Source organism: Rhagoletis zephyria, unplaced genomic scaffold, assembly GCF_001687245.7.
Source record: "Rhagoletis zephyria isolate East Lansing unplaced genomic scaffold, Rhagoletis_zephyria_1.1 Rzeph_scaffold_71122, whole genome shotgun sequence".
NCBI classification, from domain to species: Eukaryota; Metazoa; Arthropoda; class Insecta; order Diptera; family Tephritidae; genus Rhagoletis; species Rhagoletis zephyria.
The window spans coordinates 1-1301 of record NW_016228172.1 but is presented as its reverse complement, the minus strand read 5'-3'; the positions used below and the strand labels follow the sequence as shown (position 1 = coordinate 1301).

At 43.8% G+C, this 1301-nt stretch overlaps 1 protein-coding gene across 1 annotated transcript; it reads left to right on the top strand.

The window, feature by feature from the left end:
- Positions 1-79: 79 nt before the first annotated feature.
- Positions 80-559, top strand: LOC108357139 (mitotic spindle-associated MMXD complex subunit MIP18-like). Its single transcript, XM_017608234.1, has one exon. It carries the CDS (start codon positions 80-82, stop codon positions 557-559), a length of 480 nt encoding a protein of 159 aa, XP_017463723.1.
- The last annotated feature ends 742 nt before the right edge of the window (positions 560-1301 follow it).

Sequence of the window (1301 nt, the reverse complement as noted above, 5' to 3'; positions counted from 1 at the left end):
GTGTACTTGTCCACCCTCGTGGCTCATGGCAAAAGCTGTACTCGCGTAAACATCAACAACCTTTCTTTCCAAATCAGCAATGGACTTTTTGACAAAAAAACTGGACAATGCTAATCCAATTGTCTACGGCAAGAAAAAAGACCGCATTTACTCCAAAGCCGATACCGACGATAATGTCACCGATGAGATTGACGCACGGGAAATCTTTGATCTCATTCGAGGCATCAAAGACCCAGAACACCCTCTCACATTGGAAGAACTCAATGTCGTCGATGAGAGTCATGTTACCGTGAACAGCAAGAACAAGAATATTGAGGTCATCTTTACGCCCACCATTGAGCACTGCTCTCTGGCCAGCCTGATTGGCCTGTGTATTCAGGTCAAACTGCTCCGCTCTATTCCTGCACAGTACAAAGTATCTGTTTGCATTGCACCGGGCTCACACTCTACCGAAGATGTGGTGAATAAACAGCTGGCAGATAAGGAGCGAGTGGCCGCGGCCCTGGAGAACAATCAGCTGCTAGAAGTAATCAACCAGTGCCTCGTCGATTCACTTTAAATTTATTCTTTATTTTGTGTTGTTTCTACTTGTATATAAAAAATTTCAAAAAAATTTAAAGCTTGGATCTGTTTCCAGGCTGTCCTAGCATTGACAGCTTACAGAAAGCCTTGACTGCACTTGCTCTGACCAAACGTTTTCGATCAGCCAATGAATGCTTTAGACTTGCAAGAAACTCTACTTTAAGGTTAAGCAGATCCTGCTCCTTTGAGGTGTCGAGGATGAGACAGATGCAGTCAAGGGCCTTTTTTCGAATTGTCATTTGCCTACTGTGACAAGCCAACTTGATCACCGACCGAAAGATGGGCACAATATGAGCCTGCACTTGGCTGTACTGGTTCTGGAGGATGCTCTCGATCAAGGCGAGGCTAATCAAGTTGACGTCTCCAAACTGGCTCACTTTTAGACCGGTGATTATGATTGTCAGGTGCTTGTCCAATTGTCCTGCCAACACCTCGGATGGGATAAAGCGAAGGTGTGACACTAGCAGATGTAGAAAATTGTACTTTTTGGTTTGATTGTATCGGTCGAGGATGAGCTGGTGCAAGTCTTGCGAAAAGACGCTTGACGGAGAAAGCACATTGGAAAAGGGCTCTAGTTCATTTGAGTATAAAATATCGACCAACTTGAGAGTTTGCTCGTTGAGAATGTCATTATTAAGCAACTGTAGGAAATATTCGACATGTGATTTGAAAAGAGCATGGTGACGAACAAAGAGTGTTTGCGAAATCCAAATTAAAAT